We start from the raw sequence: 16,069 nt of genomic DNA on the forward strand, positions 1-16,069 counted from the left end.
CCCGGGAAGAGCACAATGATGGTGCCAACTTGGGCCAGTGAAGCAACGTCCTCCACAACTAGACTGAAGAACAAAATGACAGCAACTTGTCTGTTCCCTTCCCCCAAATTCCCCAATAAAAAATCTTTTTAAAAAAAAACCAACTTCATGCTGTTAAGACCATTAAAAAACTCTTTCCTTTCACTTGAATGCTTATAGTTTTATTCACAATCACTAAAAATTGGAAACAGTCAAATGTCCACAACTGGGAAACAAATAAACTGTGGTAATACCATTCAATGTAATACTACTCAGCAATAAAAAAGAACTACCAAAACAAGCAACATAAATGAATCTGAAAGCATTATGCTAAATTAAAGATGCAAGACACAAAAAGGCTACATAACTTCCGTTTATATGGCATTCAGAACAAGGCAAAACTTACAGGGATAGAAGTCAGATCAGTAGTTGCCAGAGGATAGGAAGACAGAGAGGGCTGACTACAAGGGGACAGGAGGGACCTTTTTGAGGTGACAGAAATATTCTAAATCTTGATCGCGGTAGTAGTAAAATGACATTATATGTATGTTGAGCTAATAGAAGAGTACATCTAAAAGATGGGTAATTCAACGTAGGTAAATTACACTCCAAGGGGACACACACACACACACACACACACACACACACACACACTTCCAAAAGAAAAAAAAAACCCTTTCCTTCGCGGGAATCCCAACAAAGGGGGTTAACCTGGCCCAAAGCGCGTTTCACAGACCCGCAAACCTCCGAGCCGGGGGAAACCCTCACTGAGAAGCCACAGAGATGCAGCAAATGGGCAAACGGGCGCTTCAACTGCCACCGTGACTCCCCTTGCTATGGACCCAACATTTCCCGGGGCTCCTTACCGATGTTCCCTTCAATGGAAATTTTCTTGATGCGGGTGCCCTCAGAGCTGGTCGCGGGAGATGGGCAGCTCCTCTTGGGCGGGGTGGCCATTCCTGGTCTAGTGATAGCCCCCGAGTGCGTTGGGCAGGGAGAGCTAGGGAGTGGCCACAGGTGTCCGGACCGACGCTGACGCCGAACGCACCCTGACCAACAGGCAGGACTCCGGCCGGTCGCAGGCTCTCCCACCGCTTGTCCTCCCGATTTGATTTTGGCGCGCCGAGGCAACGGCCGACAAGGGCGGGCCTGTGGAGGGGCCGCCCGTTCAGCTGCAAAGTCACGCCCCTTCCTTCTCTGCCGCCCAAAACAGCATATCCTCGGCCCCCTCGGCTTTAGCCAGCCATGACAGGGTCCGCTGCGTGCGCGCCGGGCACGTCGGGTCACGCGGCAGCAGATGGCGGGGCCGCGCTCGCCACGGCGCTCCTCTCCCAGAATGCAGGGGCGGAGCTGGGGGCGTGGTTGGGGTTGGTTCCCTAGTGTCGTGGGAACCAAGGGCGGGCGCTCCAGGTCGGCGGGCGCCTGAGGGCAGAGGGCGCCTGAGGGCAGAGGGTGTCGCTTGCTTTCGTCACGCGGAGTGGGCCGGGTTGGGCTTCGGAGAGCTCGCCTCACCTGTGAGACTTGTGGAGCTGAACAGTCTCTCGGCGGAGTTGGCTGGACTTGAAACTTTGAACTTGTCAGGGAAGAAGCAGTGTGTAATAGAGAAATCAAACGGGTTACCCTCTGTCCTGGAGGACGACTGTCAGACTAAGTGCTGCTTGGCAACCCAGCTAGGCCACTGTTTCTACCTCTTTTCATGCATTAACTAGCAATCCAGTGCTGGAGAGCCCCCACAGCCCCATTTGTCAGTGAGGAAACAGGCACTGAGAGGCTGTTCAAAATCAGTAAGTGGAACTGGGGTGGGAATTTAGGTAGTCAGATGCCACGCCACCGATAGCCTCTTCTAATGTCTCATATCCCTCTTCATTGGATTTGTATGCCCGTTTATGCTGAAGCGGAGCAAAGTATACCACCTCAGATTATGCACTTTGACATACTGATTTTGAATTAAAGGTATTTGAGAAACAACCATTGCAGGAAGGGACACTCTGAACCTATGTCCTCCCTGAAGGAAATAAATCTCTTACGTGAAAGGTTCCTTCCCTGTACCACGAGGGTAGAAGCCAATCTTATCACCAGAGATAGAAAATTTAGGGCAGAGCAAGCTGTGTAAACAAATCTTGTTGCTTCTTCACGCCACGCCCAAACTCTTTGCCTTGGTAATGCTTCACAAATTTGTTTGTATAAAAGCTTCCTGCTTTGCTGACGTCTTTGTCTCATTTTTATGGCGCTCCCATACAAACGAAATTAATTTTTCTCCTGTTAATGTCTTACGTCAATTTAATTATTAGACCTGCCAAAGGCCCTAAAAAGGAAGAAGGGAAATTTTTTCCACCCTTAACTACAATGCTATGTAGAAGTTACTATAGGTTTCTGTTCAGCATGACTGTAGCTTAATTAACATTGCATGTCCTACACCCTCACATAGTTAACAAATATATGTTGAATTTTTGAATATCCATTTATGTGCCATGTACTCTACTAGAACACTCATCTAGCTGGGGACAAATACAGTGTAGAAATGCCCAGAGGAACTATTTTTTACTCATGGTAAAAACCTAGTAAACCATACACTACCCAGTCTAGAAGTTCCTGAGTTCAAATTGTCTACAGGAACCAAAGGCCCTATTATTCTTTTTTACTTTGCAACTGTCATCACATCTAAAATGCATCTAAAGGTGGAGTCAGAATAAGGTGGGTAAATGGTGAATCATTCTCAGAAATAAAGATCAGAAATCAAAATGTGATTCCATGGGGAAATCAAGAATAAAAACAGCAAAAATTATTCTTTGTAATGTCCTTGTTATTTTATGATATCATTCTATGTGTACTATTTTTGTTGATCCCCATAGTGATTAGTAGCAGAATCCTTGAAATGAAAAAGGCCTTGCATGCTAGTCATGAGGATGACAACGAAGCTGGGGAAACTACTAGGTGTTTTATTTCACACCCAAGTTTGGAGGAAAACCCATGAAATGGTAAGGGTGTTGTCAGCTACTGAAAGAGGAGTAAGGCAGGGTGAGTCTCTTAGACCTTCAAATAGGAGGAGAGTAGAACTGAAGAAGTCCCATGTGGATCTGATAAAGGTGTTTGGAGTTGAGGAGTAAGAACCCCAAGTGTGGTTTCCACACACAAAAATCACACACATTAAAGAAGTGCAGTGAGTACGAGTATAAGCATTGGAAAATTAAAGACTGGTTTCAACTCGCAGCTCTGCCAGTTTCTGGCTATGAGAGCTTGAGTTCCTCCAAGCTTAACAGTGTACCTCAAAAATACAAAGTAAATGGGAGAAACAGAGAACCTAGCTCTCTTGGCATCAAGTTCAGTGTGATTTTCCATTTTCCTATATAATCTGTGGATAACATAAGGGGGACCAGAGAAGAGCACTTTTAAAAGTGCCTTTCTAATTTTTGTCTATAACCCATGGGTTATCTGAAACCCATGTAGCCAGATCCATTTCAGAATGAAAAATTTTTTGGATTTTAGAAAATACAGTCATACACTAAATGCATTATATAACCATCCCTCACATTCCTGCAGAGGTGTTAAATACACTAATATTTCACAGTAAGTGGGATAAAGACTATTAACCTCAGAAGGTTAAGTTTGTACTGAGTCAAGAAAACACTTTGCTTTTCAGATTTTAGCATTGCAGATAAAAGACATAGGAGTGGAGCACCTAGCCAGCTGTGAGCATGCTACTGTCGTAACCTTAACCCTTCCTTACCAGAAATATTACTACTCCTTCAATTTGAGAATTCCTTCTCTCCTGTGGGAATCCTGGTGTAACTAAAGAATGAGACAGGGTCCTGACTGATGACATACATACAGGTTTATTAAGAAAACTCTAAACCAACTCAGAAAATGAGAACAAAGGCAGAAAAAAATAACAGGCCCTGAACATTGACAAGTAGTGATTATACAGCCCCATGCATTTGTATACACCAATCCAACAAGTTCTGTGAAAGGATGTTTATCAACTTAATAAGTTTCGTTATAAATTTCTCCTTGCAACCTTCATTATTGCCTAGAAAACAGAAGCCATCATTAAAGCAAAAGTGGAGAGCCCAGTAAATCTGAAGTGTGGTAGCAAAACAACATACTAGAAGGGCATAGGAACCAGCCACCAGCTTTATACAACTCCTTAGTAAAGGAGGCTGTATTTTGCTTCATGCTTGTAAGTTGAACTTAGGTCAAGAAAATATGACACTGTAATCATTATGCTGTTCAAAATGAGTGTAAAACATTGCTTAATCATGGTTAACCTTTATAGGAATAATTATTTAGAATCTTAATGTTACAAAAATGCATCATTCCAGACATTATATACTAAAAAACTATTTAAATTTACTACAATAGACAAGTGAACCTAATTATCAAAATAGTTAATTTTTATGAGTATGTATTTCTTTAAACACAGGTGTTTTGTACCTACTATATGTGCAAAATAACAAGGTGTTTTTATTAAAACATGCAGATGCAGTCCACATCGGCATGGACTAGCATTTCTATTCCTAGTCTTTTCCTCAAATACCAATTACTGACATTGGGCAGCCGTGGCTATTACCATCAAAACATTATGAATGTGATGGTCCAAACATAAATGCCTCTAAATATAAATACCTCTAAATAATGATATTTTTACTATACTCTAAAATATACATTTCCTTTTGGAATTTAGGTATCAGGGTAAAATTAAGATTTTCTAATACTATTTAACGGTCTACAATGTAGACAAAATTAGTTAAAATCTTAGCTTCATGGAAATGTCAACAAATGATTAAATATTTTGCTAACTGTTCTCATGGTAATAGTACAATAGTCCCACCTTATCCACAGGGGATACGTTCCAAGACTCCCAGTGGATGCCTGAAACCTTAGATAATACCTAATCCTATATATACTATGTTTTTTTCCTATACATAATACACTTCACGGCTTCTCTTCGGCATACCCAAGTTTGCCAGCATCACTAGTCTTGTGCTTTGGGGCCATTATTAAGTAAAATAAGAGTACCTGAACACAAGCACTGTGATACCTCCACAGTTGATCTGTTAACCAAGATGGCGACTAAGTGACTAATAGGCAAGGAACTTATACAGCGTGGATACTCTGGACAAAGGGCAGATTCACATCCAGGACAGGTGGAGCAGAATGACATAAGATTTTATCATGCTACTCAGAATGGAGTACGATTTAAAACTGATTATTTCTGGAATTTTCCATTTAATATTTTCAGACCAGTTGACCCTAGGTAATCGAGGATAACAGGGGACTACTGTATATTTAAAGAAAACAAAGCAATTGCTTCAAGGTCAAGCATATTTGGGTTATTAAACTCTAGTACTAATCATTGAATTTCTAAGCTTTAGATTTCTAGTATGTAAGACACTAAGATACTACCTTCTAGGGTTACTGTGAACATTATAAAAAATAATGCCTAACACATTTTAAATGTTCAACATATTGGAAATACCTTCAATATTTCTCTAGGAATGAGTTCAGTGAGAGAATATCTGTAGCAAAAATAAGCAGTAATGAAAAGTCAGGATTCATGGCCAAACATAGCTATTTATTAATTTTTGTAATAAACATTCAGTTTCTTCCTTTAAAAAAACCTAGAATTTAAATATTTCCCATCCCATCACCTACAAGTCTGTATACATTATTTACATCTCTCAATTAAAACTTATTACAGATTTTCTAACATTCAGTATCCTCTTTTAAAATAAAAATGACGAAGCAATAAACTTTGATCAATAACTACAATTTGAGTAAACTTGGCACAGCTTACAATATAGCGCCTGTGTTGCATTATGTATTTTAGACCATTTCGCCCTTCCAGCTACTTGAAAGAAAAATTGTCTGTCTCCAAAAAAGCAGGATCCCTGTTTCTACAGTCTCTGCAGTACTTGCCCAGTGTGGATCTTGCCCTTACGCTTCCATTATATGACACTGGCAGTATTCATCTGCTTTTGTCCCCACAAATGATTCCTGTTGAAACTTTTTAAGTGTTAAATGATTTCTATTGAAGCTTTAGGTGTTCTCATGTTTACTGTATTCTCTCTCAATCTAGATTTCATGGCACTGTTCCTAGATAATTTTAAGTAATAATGTACAGGAAAAGTTAAAATAGAACAAAAGTGTTCCCCCCAAGATTAGTGTACCACTCTTGCTATGCATGTACAAAAATAACAAATACAATTTAGTGGCTGTAAAAAACTATTTCCCCTAAAAATAGTTATTTCAAATGAACAACGTAAGAAGGAAAGTGTTCTTAAAATGAAAATGCACTAATCTATTTCACAACCAGCACAATTATTTCAGAAACAAAATAAAAAGGAAACCATGTGTAAACCAGTAAGAAACACCCCCACATAAGAATTTTATAATATATAAGAGAAACTAAAAATTAACAAAATTTTTTTAATGATCTCAGCTTCAGTGACATATTTAAAGAAAGGTGTCAACCAAAAAAAAAAAACACCAAAAAATGCCTATGTAAGTAGCATCTTCCAACACATTAGCTGAAACCTGTGTCCTGTGTATTGGCAACAAGTACTTCAGAAGCACTAACAATGAGGACCTGCACAATCAACCTGTTTTGTTTTCCAAGTGGGTGTATACTGGAAGGGTGTGTGGTACGGAGAGTCAACAGCAGTAAGAAAGTAATTTACCTCCAAGGAGAAGGAGATAAGTAAACACACAGCTAGAAAAGGCCAGTGATTTCACTATCCATCTTTTTGAACTGTAATCCAATGTTTTCTATAGTATAGTATTCTATGTAGAAAAAGAAACTTTAGATGCACACTAGCAAAACTGAGAGTTATCCAATTTTTTCTTTTCTCAAAATTTAAATGTCAGTTCTGCTATAAGTGGCAGGCATGCAGCACAGTTTTATACCCTCAAAATGAATTCTTCTATGTGATTAGCACATTAGGAAAGCCCTAAAAATTCAAATTGTCTAGTCAGAATTGTTATTATATCTTAAAATGAAACTTTTCCATTAAATCTTGAGATAGTTTTACCTCTAAACATTTCTCATATACCATTAAACTGATAGCTGAACAACAGTAATTCCTACAGTGAATCTTAACATTATGACAAACTGGAATATTTAAATTATTTTAGGAATGGTCCTTGAAGTATAAATCTAGAATAGTGTTTCTAAGAATTGGTATATTCTTTAATATCCCAGATAAGTTTCAAAATGAGTAAAGTTTTCCTCTTGGTATGCAGTCACATTTTCAAATTACGAATATATTTCCGGTCCCATATCTTTTAAAAAGACATTTACAATTTTAAAATTATAAATGATACATGAAATGGTTATACAATTTTAAATATTTTATCTGTGATATATAGGCTTAAAACTCAGCCTAATTAATATATAAAACTTATTCCAATTTTTTTGTACAATGATCTCCAGTCTTTAAATTCAAATTGTTCATCTGAGTAAAAAAAAAATTGTTTTTTAAAGGGTGGAGGTAAAGGCTGTTGTTTCCTTAAGCTACTTCTACCTTAAATATTGGATCCATTTTTTTATTATCCTATCAATCAAAACTATCCTACAGTAGTCAAGATTAAATTCAAAAGTTACCAAAGAAAGGAACAAGAAGTAGAAAACAAGAGAAGACTCTGATTTTTTTATTATTATATTTAACTGTAAGGGAATTAAACTAACCCTTAAAAAACATAACCTATACATCCAAATGATACCATCTATTTCAAAGTAGTGCTATCAGGAAACTACTCCTTTATTAAATGATGCTACCAGTGCTCAAAACATTCTCTTATGCAAATTCAGAACATATGGCACATTCTTTTGAACTTCCCTAATGGTTTGGTTCTAAGAAAACAGCACAGTCGAGTTGGTTTGGTGAATGAGATAGGTCACATTAAGCTTGCCCAAAAAAGCTTTTTGTGCAACTAAAATAATGAAATAGATATTTTGCATAGTCATAAACCAATTCTCAAGGCATCTTTGAAAACATTCCAAAAACTTTACACCTTTGCAGCATAGATAGAATAAGTAGTGCTCCCAAAGGAACTACTCTGAAAATCAACTCTCATTTGGATGTTTAAGGTATGATATATTTATTTTAAAAGAAAGTCCTACAACTTGGTAATCGCATCTCACATATTTTTACCATTTCAGTGGTTATCAAAACCTCTCTCAGAGAGGGTGTAGACAAAGGTATAAAAGAAATCTGTCATTTTGCTATTTTCCCATAAGCAAGGAAAATGCTAATACATAAAATGCAGTCTGGTGATTACATGTAAAATATAAATATCCACATCACCTGTATTTCCTCATAAGCGATTGTAGTGCTTTCTTTCCTGATAAACCAGGCAGTAATTCAGTCTGAGATATATTATACACTAAACATGTGTTTCCTACATTTTATGCTGACCATTTAGAATTTACAAATGACAAAGGTAAAAAGCGATAGCAATCTAAACTCTTTCATCAAGGTACATAACCTCCAAAGCCTCTACCAGCTAACTAAACCACGCTTACTGTTTTAGTGCAGTTTAATGTCATGGGTTTTATGGCATAATCAAGTCAGCAAATGAAAGCCAGTAGCACCATCTACTGCTAACTAAAATATTTTCCCTCCTTCTGTTAAATTCTCTCCAACACCATTACTCCATCATTTAAAATAATTCCTAAAACTTGCTTCATAGGGACATTTAACGAAAGCATTGTGGCAATAATACTATGTTAACTTACTACTTTATATTTTATGCTTTTATCAACAGATGAGAGCAACAACTTCTGCTTTGTATCTCTGTATAAAGCACTGAGGTGGAGCGAATCCTTATCTTGGTTATTTATAAATTAAAAGAGAGATCTGGAAAGAGTCCAATAGACATTTATTTATAAGCAAGCTCTGCTGCAAAGCCAAAATCTGATCCTTATTTTATAAAGGGCATCTCACTAACATTCATGGGAACCAACTGAATCAAAGCCATTTTTCTATTAAATCAGTTATTTCTCAGATTCTGTGGTGTATTTTTCCCTACTTGTAGCCACATAACACCATGTACAATGCCAGGCCTCTTCCTGGGAGAACTTCTCTACTTTGTTACCATATATACACACACACAACACCTTACTTCCCAATAGCTCTGTTTAAAGGAATACTCATAAGCAGGCACCTGAGATTCTGGCATAGTGACAACAAACTCCTATATACATACAGTGGGAAAGTAGGTCCTACTACTAAACATTTATACAAACATTGTTCCTTTTTTACAGAGTAGTGCTGTATAAGGCTTAAAAGAGTATGAACAACTTTGTGAGGGGTGAAAAGGATAACTATTGCATTGTTTTGTACACCTGAAACTAATAATAAAAAATATATATATATGAACAATTTTTCACTATTCTATTTGCTATTGCAACCCCTTTATTACTAGGTTGATATGAAGTCAAATGCAGTATGAAAAGCTACTTGAGTAATGATGTGCGCTTCATGTTCCTAAATAGATAGGACCCCAAATCACTTGATGCCAAATTCTATTTCTGAATCAACCCATAATCGCTGGTATTACCTATTTGGATACTAAAAGATTTCTCTTAAGGAAATCAGCTAGTTCTCACTGCAATTTATAACTAAGTATTACCAATGAATGTCCAATATGTTTGCCTCTGCCAGGCTCTCCTGTTATTTCTACTTCTGGTACTTGGAGAATGATTGCTATAAATGAAATGGAGAAAAAGGCAGTTCCTAGAGATCATAATTGTATTGGCATTAAATTGTATCACTGCTCGACTTGTTAATGGCAAAAACAATCTGATTTCATTTTAGATTATTTTCTAAGTGTTTTTAGTCTACACAATTTCAGAGCACTATTTGTATTTTACAAGGAAAAAGGTATATATTTCTAACTGAGGGAAACAGATTTACCAGAAATGACAAAAATTAAAACTGGAAGTCTGAAAAGAATGTATCTCAAGCATACAACTGAAGTGAAAATGTTAATAGTTATTTTAAAAACTAAATTTCTGAACTTTTTAATATGAGTGATTTACTAGAAAGTCATAGAAAATAAAATATAAAAGTTAATAATTACTGAATCAGCACTTTCATTGTTTGCTATCACTGCAAAGAAAAATATTTCCTACCACAGTGAAAAAAATCAGAAGTCAGAATGCTTCAAATTGGGCCTATAATAAGCAAAAAAGGTACTGTATCATTTAAAAATGACAGGCAAACACTAGCTCCATTCACTGAATGGAAATGCTGGAAAGTGGTCCATTTCCCCAAATAGTCCTTGAATTCCATATTTAATATCTATACCTAAAATTAATATTTTTAACTTCTCATGGAAGTTGATTTCTAAAAAGAAGTCTCTAAGACTCTGCTTACAAGAAATTGATTAAAATTTCCATGCCATTCTACTCAAGGGTTTTAAGACAGGACTTTCTTAAACTTGACTCCCCATAATTAATTTCATCCCTAAGTCCCCATAAAAATTAACCCCCCATAACCAAACACACACTCCTATCCCCTCATCTTCAAAGTAAAAGGGGATTCTGCAGACTTATGGCTCATTTGGCAATTGCAAAGAAACCTCACAGTTCAGCATCACCTCTGAAAATGGCAAACCTGTATATAACCTGAATATTTACACCTACAGTGCAGTTAACATGTAGAAAGAAGCCAAAATGCAATAGGTATTGCGTTTCAACATCCTCAAGTTTCAATATCACAGATATCAAGAGATGGAAAAGACCTGCTTGTAGAACTTTAAGTATTTGTTGAACAGAATTACCATTAATATAAAAAATAATTAAGAAATACTAATTTTTTATGTTCTACAGGCACACCTTTACAAATTGTATTTCTTCAATGTAGTAAGAGCTAGAGATCACCAATTTAGGTAAACTATGGCTTTTTTCGTAGATATTTTAAAACATGCATCATCAGTAAGTGCCCTGGGTAGTAATCCTAATATAGTTTCAAGCCCTGTTCGTTCTATGTCTGTGCTTTGCACCTCAGAAGTGAGCCTGCCAAGGCACTTAAAAACATAAATCTTTTAGGGACTTCAAAAATTGGCCACAATTTATATAACACAGAACCCCATCCATCAGCAGTCCAATCAATGAGCATTTTCTTTCAACACACAATATTATCAAAAATTCCACAAGTAACCAAAACCAAGTTTAAAAAAACACACCATATGCCACTAAGACAAAATTTACGCCTATCAAATGTACAGAGAATGGTTCCTGGCTTCTTCTGGCAATCAAATAAGGTTTCATTTATTCAGAATAAAGAAAAAAGAACCCAAACAAGCCCCCCAAACTTAAGACAAAAACAACCAAGATAAAAATAAAATCAACAAAATCCAAATATGCTCCAGACAGCTTCATTTGAGGAACAATTTGCACAGTTCTGCATCCTCTTATCTGTCCTTTGAGGTGAGTTTTTCAATCAGTTCTTGGAGTGGTGCAAGTTCTCTTCTATCAATCAGGTTGAATTCCTATGCATGATAAAGAAAGGCAGAGGAAATAGCAAAAACGTATTATTTACATCTCATTCCAAAGCAGATTTCCATCAATGCTTGCTGAAAATTAGCTTTTAAAGCAAATAAAAGTCAAATCTTTTTTCAAAAAACATTTTTTTCTATTCCCTGGCTCTGTCTTAGACAAATCACTTAACCACTTCTGATACTGTGTTTTACATATGTAATAATATTAGGATAAATTTTCCTAACTCATAAAATTATTGTGGGGACTAAATGTGATACTGTATGTTAACCACTTCATACTGGCACAAAGTAAACACTCAATAAATGGGAACTGCTGCTTCCTGTTAAAAGAAATAACTTGGCCACCATCTAGATAGAGCCAACCAAGCAGAGATCAAAAAAATCTAGCACCTCAGGAAAATTTCGGAGTAAAACGAGATAGTTTATGTTATAAACTAAGATATATACAAGCTATCATGAGATGCGGTATGAGAATATCATGAATAATATGGAGTCCATAAACGATAAAATTCTGTAAAGAAAAAATAAGAAAGCCTGGATTTACTAAGTTCCACCCCTATCATTCTGAAGTTTAAATCTAAATAGATTTCCCCTGAACTATAAATTATAAGACTAATAAATGGAGGCTGTCTATACTTCTGATCTTCTTCCGTGGTGGGGTATTCTGAGCTCCCAATTTCATTCATTTATTAGCATCCATCATGTGGCAAGCACTACAGTAAGTACTGGGGAGAAGCATTAGGGGGCATTTAAAAGCAAGCCTACCCCTAAGATTTATAAGGTCTGAACCAAGAACACAAATGGATATATATCATATGACTAAATTATTAAATTTTACACTAAGCTACAATAATATATTGTTAAATAAAATACGTTCTGTTCTCCTACTTTGACAAATATACCTTCATTGTGACCCTGAGAGCAGATTCAAATTTAGAAGTCTCAAAGCTCCTCAGAACTCTACACTGGAAAGGAGTGACATGAGGAAAGCCAGTCTCTGACCCTCGGCAAACTTCTCTGATCTCCCAACCGCAGCTCCATCCTGCTCTTCAAGGGGATTCACATGCATGAATGTGCACACCCTGTCTGGCTTATATAGGCAAAGCCACACACCCTCCAACAGCTGCCATCTGGCTACCCCTTAGGTCTAGATATATATATATATATATATATATATATATATATATATATATATCAGATATATAACTTTCCCTCAAAAGAACAGACCCAAGGAAAAGATCCATGCAGATCCTGGAAATATACTTGGGACCATGTAAGCAGGGAATTCTGAGGTAGAAGCACACACCAGAAGGGATCTGGGTAGGTAGGTATGTTGTCGGCCCTGTGCATTCCTCACTCTGTGGGAAGGAGTACAGCTGGAAAAGGGCCAGAGCAGGATTCTCTAAATTGTGAGATCAAGGGCAGAGGCTCAATCAAGGCTGATACTGCATAAGTAATGGACCTACCTTTCATATGATCACAGTGGCCTGAGAAGTAAACAGGCTCAGATGCATTAAATGCCACATAATTTGCTAGGAGTTGGGAGATACAGTGTAGTTTAAGATCATAAGTAATGTAAAACTAACTCCTCTGGTGGAAGAATATCCGCTCTCAAAACACTAAAACCTGAACTTCAGCAATCACGTCTGCCTAAACCAAAGCACAGATGCAAACTTTAGGATAACATCTTCTTTGTTTCTATGGGTGACTGTAGATGGAATAACATATAAGGTTATAGTAATCAAGACAGCATGGAGCGCTCATAAAAACAGACATATAGATCAATGGAATAGAGACCGCAGAAAGAAACCCACGCATATATGGTCAATTAATCTATGACAAAGGAGGCAAGAATATAGTCTCTTCAATAAATACTGTTGGGAAGACCGGACAAGTACATACAAAAATGAAACTAGACCAACCTTATTACACTATATACAAGAATAAACTCAACATGGATTAAAGACTTAACTGTAAAACCTGAAACCATAAAACTCCTAGAAGAAAATATAGGCAGTAAACTCTGACATTGTTCATAATAATATTTATTTTGATATATCTTGGCAGGCAAGGGAAACAAAAGAAAAAATAAATAAAAGGGACTACATCAAAGATATCTGCCAATGATACATCCGATAAGGGGTTAGTTAATACCCAAAATTTATAAAGAACTCATACAACTTAACACTAACAAAATAAACAATCCAATTAAAAAATAGGCAGAGGAACCTGAATAGACATCTCTCCAAAGAGGACATACATATGGCCAACAGACATATGAAAAGATGCTCAATGTCACTAATCATCATAGAAATGCAAATAAAAATCACAATGAGATATCACCTCACTCCTGTCAGAATGGCTATCATCAATAAATCAACAAGTGTTGATGAGGATGTGGGGAAAAGGGAACCCTTGTGCACTGTTGGTGGGACTGCAAATTGCTGTAGCCACTATGGAAAACAGTATGGCAGTCCTCAAAAAATTAAAAATAGAACTACCTTATGACCCAGCAATTCCTCTTTTGCGTATTTATCTGAAGAAATTCAAAACACTAATTCAAAAAGATATATGCATCCTATTTTCACTGCAACATTACTAATAGCCAGTATATGAAAGAAACTTAAGTGTCCATCAATAGATGATTGGATAAAGAAGAGGTGGTACATATATATACACTGGAATATTACTCAGCCATAAAAAAGAATAAAATCTTACCATTTGTGACAACATGAGTTGTGTGCTAAGTATTGTGCTAAGTGAAATAAGTCAGACAGAGAAAGACAAATACCATATGATTTCACTTATATGTGGAATCTAAAGAACAAAATAAATAAAACAGAAACAGATCCACAGATACAGAAAACAAACTGGTGGTTGCCAGAGGGAGGGGTTTTGGAGGGCCAGGTGAAAAGGTGAAGGGAAAAGTAGTACAAACTGGCAATTACAAAATAGTCATGGTGACATACAGCCCAGGGAATACAGTCAATACCATGGTAATAGCTATGTATAGTGCCGGGTGGGTAATAGACTAGTCAGGGGGATCACTTCTTAAATTATATAAATGTCTAACCGCTATGCTGTGCACCTCAAACTAATATAAAATAATACCAAATGTCAACTGTAATTGGAAAAAAAAAGAATTAAATTAATAAATATTGCTCAGAGCAAGTTTTAGAAAGTTACTATTAATATCTCCTAAAATGCGTTATATAGGTGATAATAAGACATAAAATGTGTGCCTTCAGTGTGAGGAGTGTGTATAGAGGGAAAATAGACACATTTTTCTTTAGTGGAGATAGGGATCAGGAAGGCATTTGTAAATATACACCCACAGATATACAAAAACAACAAGAGAGTCAAGCCTTGGACTTTCCTGCCTACCATCTCCTCTCTCAGTCTCCACACACACACAAAAAAGCTGGTTAGCTAGTTTATCTTTTCCACTTGTTTTTTACTCCTGGCTGTCCTGTAATTTTCATAGCAGGGTAAGAATACCGTCACTCTTCTTAATCTCATCTCTAAGGCCAGTTATCTGAGAACTAAAGAAAGGAGAGGAGGCCGATCAAAGACTAAGGAGTCAGATCAAAGACTAATGGACCTCTGGAATAGCAACGGTCTTTGGGACATTTTTTTCCCCTTTGGGCATAATGGACAGTACCTAACTTAAAAATTATTCAGAATGATTTTTTTTAAAGGGGAAAAAAGTGTGATATTCAAAGCCCATTTCTAGGGCAGAGTGTATACTAAAAAAGTTCCATGGTAGACAGGAATTGAGGGTAAAGAGGAATGGGAGGAATGCTAAAAAGCTTAAGAGACCAAGTTCATCTATAGGTCTGCCAAACTAGCCAGATTCCATAATAGCCCATTAACTGAAGCAAATCCAAATAGGCAAGACTACTTCTGAGGTCCATTTTAGACTTGCACTCCACCAGCGTGAAGATGAATGGAATTCAGAAACAAAAGGTATCATTATGGCAAGTATATTAGAGGATGAAGACTAGAGAGAGATGGCTAATTTTATCCTGACAGTATGAATGCAGTATTCACATCAGAACTCTGCAGTTAACTGCTCTTACTGAGCAAAAAAGGCCTTCTAATTCAACTTACCTGGACAAAAAAGATAAAGTGCTTGAAAGATGTATTCAGATGTGCTTCCTCCTGAAGCTGGATCACGGGGTCAAAATGCTGATGATAAATGTGAGCATAAACCCGAAAGAGGCGTTTGAGTATAGTTTTTGCCACAGACATGAAATTCTTCGGGAACGGGACACCTAGTAAATAGATAAACCCAATCTATCAATAGTAAGACAAAGGAACAAAGTAATATGAATTTATCACCAAATAGCAACTTAAATTACCAAGACAAGGCTAAAAAGAACAAGTATTTATAAATTACTACTTAATACACCCACTGTGCTTTTCAAAGTTCTCAACATATGATGAATGAAAATAAAGTACTAGCCTCTATGGAATAAGAACTAGTCTTTAGTATAGCCCTTTAGGCCTCTAACATACCACCACTTTAATAAAATAAAACAAATAAGTG

The 16,069-nt window shown here is 36.8% G+C and overlaps 2 protein-coding genes across 4 annotated transcripts in view; both read right to left on the reverse strand.

Annotated features, from left to right (window-relative positions):
- The window catches only part of DCK (deoxycytidine kinase), a 24,422-nt gene extending 23,122 nt beyond the window's left edge, over positions 1-1,300 (reverse strand). Inside the window, exon 1 of the mRNA XM_019663195.1 lies at positions 885-1,300. Coding sequence (XP_019518740.1) covers positions 885-975 — 91 coding nt within the window. The 5' untranslated portion in view covers positions 976-1,300. The remainder of the gene's footprint in view (positions 1-884) is intronic.
- Positions 1,301-3,835: 2,535 nt separating this feature from the next.
- The window catches only part of MOB1B (MOB kinase activator 1B), a 50,872-nt gene continuing 38,638 nt past the window's right edge, over positions 3,836-16,069 (reverse strand). For all 3 annotated transcript variants that reach the window (XM_019663227.1, XM_019663226.1, XM_019663225.1), the window contains exons 5-6: positions 15,631-15,794; positions 3,836-11,511 (exon numbers count right to left, since the gene is read on the reverse strand). In XM_019663227.1, coding sequence (XP_019518772.1) covers positions 11,434-11,511; positions 15,631-15,794 — 242 coding nt within the window. In that variant the 3' untranslated portion in view covers positions 3,836-11,433. The remainder of the gene's footprint in view (positions 11,512-15,630; positions 15,795-16,069) is intronic.

Source organism: Hipposideros armiger, unplaced genomic scaffold, assembly GCF_001890085.2.
Source record: "Hipposideros armiger isolate ML-2016 unplaced genomic scaffold, ASM189008v1 scaffold_386, whole genome shotgun sequence".
Taxonomy (NCBI): domain Eukaryota; kingdom Metazoa; phylum Chordata; class Mammalia; order Chiroptera; family Hipposideridae; genus Hipposideros; species Hipposideros armiger.